Source organism: Stegastes partitus, unplaced genomic scaffold, assembly GCF_000690725.1.
Source record: "Stegastes partitus isolate 25-593 unplaced genomic scaffold, Stegastes_partitus-1.0.2 Scaffold1080, whole genome shotgun sequence".
Lineage (NCBI taxonomy): Eukaryota > Metazoa > Chordata > Actinopteri > Pomacentridae > Stegastes > Stegastes partitus.
Window position 1 is genome coordinate 107,323 of NW_007578811.1, and position 2,295 is coordinate 109,617.

Sequence of the window (2,295 nt, forward strand, 5' to 3'; positions counted from 1 at the left end):
GATTCCGTCTTTATTCCTATTTAACTTGTTGCTTTCCGTCTCATCGTGTCTCCAGGCTCATCCACCTGCAGCATGGAGAACGAAACTTTCAATGCAGATATTATACTCATTGAGGGGTTAAAGGTCAGCCCCGAGTCCTCCGTTGTTGCCTTCGTCCTCCTCCTCGTCATCTACGTCTTCATCATGGTGTCCAACGTGGGCCTGGTGGTGCTGATCACCATGGAGAGGAGCCTCCATGAGCCCATGTACCTGCTCTTCTGCAACATGAGCGTCAACGACGTGTTCGGGGCGTCGGCCATCATCCCCCGCCTGCTGGGTTACGGCTTCACTGCCCTCTCTGAGCGCTACATCCGCTACGTGGACTGCGCCGTCCAGGCCTTCTGCGCTCACTTCCACGCCGGCACCTCTCACGCCGTGCTCATGATCATGGCGTTCGACCGCTACGTCGCCATCTGCAACCCGCTGCGGTACGCCACCATCGTGACCAACAGGATGGTGGTGAAGCTGTCCGTCGGGGCCTGGGCGGTGGCCTTCGTCCTAGTTGCCATCCTCCTGGGCCTCAGCGTCCGGCTGACGCGCTGCAGACGAGTGATAATCAACCCGTTCTGCGACAACGCCTCGCTGTTCAAGCTGTCCTGCGAGAACCTCCTCATCAACCACATCTACGGGCTCGGCAGCGCCGTGCTCATCCTGGGCTCGTCGCTTGGCAGCATCTTGCTCACCTACCTGAGGATCACCATGGTCTGTCTGAGCAGCAAGAACAAGGCGCTCAACAGCAAAGCTTTGCAGACCTGCGCCACCCACCTGGCCGTCTACTTGATCATGCTGGTTTCGTCCTTCACCCCGATGATAATGCACCGACGGCCTGATTGGGCGGACAACGGGAAGGTAGCCTCCGTCATGTTCCACGTCGTTCCTCCAGCCCTGAACCCACTCATCTATGGGCTGCAGTGCAAAGAGCTCAGGCAGAAGATCATCAGCGTGTTCCACAAGAACAAAGTCACGGGAGGCGAAAGTGCTTTGAAGGGACAAACTTTCCACAAATGACTCGTTAATGTGAACCAAAGCATCGTAGCATCGACGCTTTCAGGTTCAATTCCAAAGACTTTTATTTCAGCCTTGATTTTATATTTTGAAAAAGAAGAAGTGGTGAATAGGAATGTCCCAAAGAAATGATCCAGTCAGTGTCATTTAATATTTATCATCTGCACGTCCTGATAATACACACTTCAAGCTGTTCCTTAATGTTCTGCAGGTGTTCAGGAACCTTGTTGTAACGCCTCGGTAGGACGCTGTCTAAATGTCATGTTAGAGGGTAGGGTGTACTGAGGCTCCACACGCTCCAAAAGATGGAGAAAACCTGTTTTCTCTACATATATGTCACTAAATGTATCATAAACCTGCTGCTGTACCTGGTCGCTCCACCAGGTGGAGCCATTTGCTGTTTAACACTATAGAGGCCAGAGGATGCTGCAGTTTTAGGACCACAGTTGTAGAAGCCTCGTTTTTCATCAAAGAGCCATCGACTGAATTAATGAATTAATAATATTACAAACTAGGGTTTTAAAATGATATTCCACCAAAGTAGTTGGACTCGGTTGCAAAGAGAGCAGTTGGACGGAGGCGTCACATGACCCCTCTTAGCCCTCTTAGTAATAACTTTGCTGTTGAGTTAAAGACATCAAAATAGCTTTTAAACAAACCAGACTTGATTCACCTTCAGGCTGTGGCTGTCTGTGCTACTAGCTTAGTCACCTGGCCAGTAGGTGGCGCTGTTATGAACAACAGAGGTCCTGAAACTGGAGAGACACGTTACTCATCCTTCAGTTCATGTCGGCATTGCGGGGCAAAGGACGCCACAGCAACGACTGATGTGACACTAAATGACCTCCAACCAGAACTTATGTGCTGAAGATGGAGACCCTGATGCTTGAGATTGGATCAGAACATTTCTAAAGTGAGCAAACAGAGAACATGTCCTCTGTAAGTTTAATTAAATGTTTTGTTTTTAACGTGTAATATTCCACACACAGTTGTAGATAAACGATCGCTGTGTTCTGTTGTTCCAGAAGTATTAAACATCACGCTGCACACGTGAATAAAAACATTTTCAGTGTTTCCCCTCCTTTTTTTTTTTCCCACTCTATCTGATTAAGATACTGTTAATATGAATAATTTGCTTTCAATAAAAATATGTCTTGAATTTTAAAAAAGTATTTAGTTTGAACTTTAGTTGAAGCTCTTGTGGATTTTCTCTGCAGAGCACCGATCGTGTCCCGACCCCAGAGTACGAAC

General features: G+C 48.3%; 1 protein-coding gene across 1 annotated transcript; it reads left to right on the forward strand.

Moving 5' to 3' along the window:
• Window positions 1-72: 72 nt before the first annotated feature.
• Window positions 73-1,047, forward strand: LOC103367741 (olfactory receptor 5B17-like). Its single transcript, XM_008295858.1, has one exon. The coding sequence runs from the start codon at window positions 73-75 to the stop codon at window positions 1,045-1,047; it is 975 nt and encodes a 324-aa protein (XP_008294080.1).
• Window positions 1,048-2,295: the final 1,248 nt, after the last annotated feature.

Bases quoted from the DNA above. Each gene is read 5' to 3' on its own strand.
- LOC103367741 (XM_008295858.1), top strand. From the start codon at position 73: ATGGAGAACGAAACTTTCAATGCAGATATTATACTCATTGAGGGGTTA.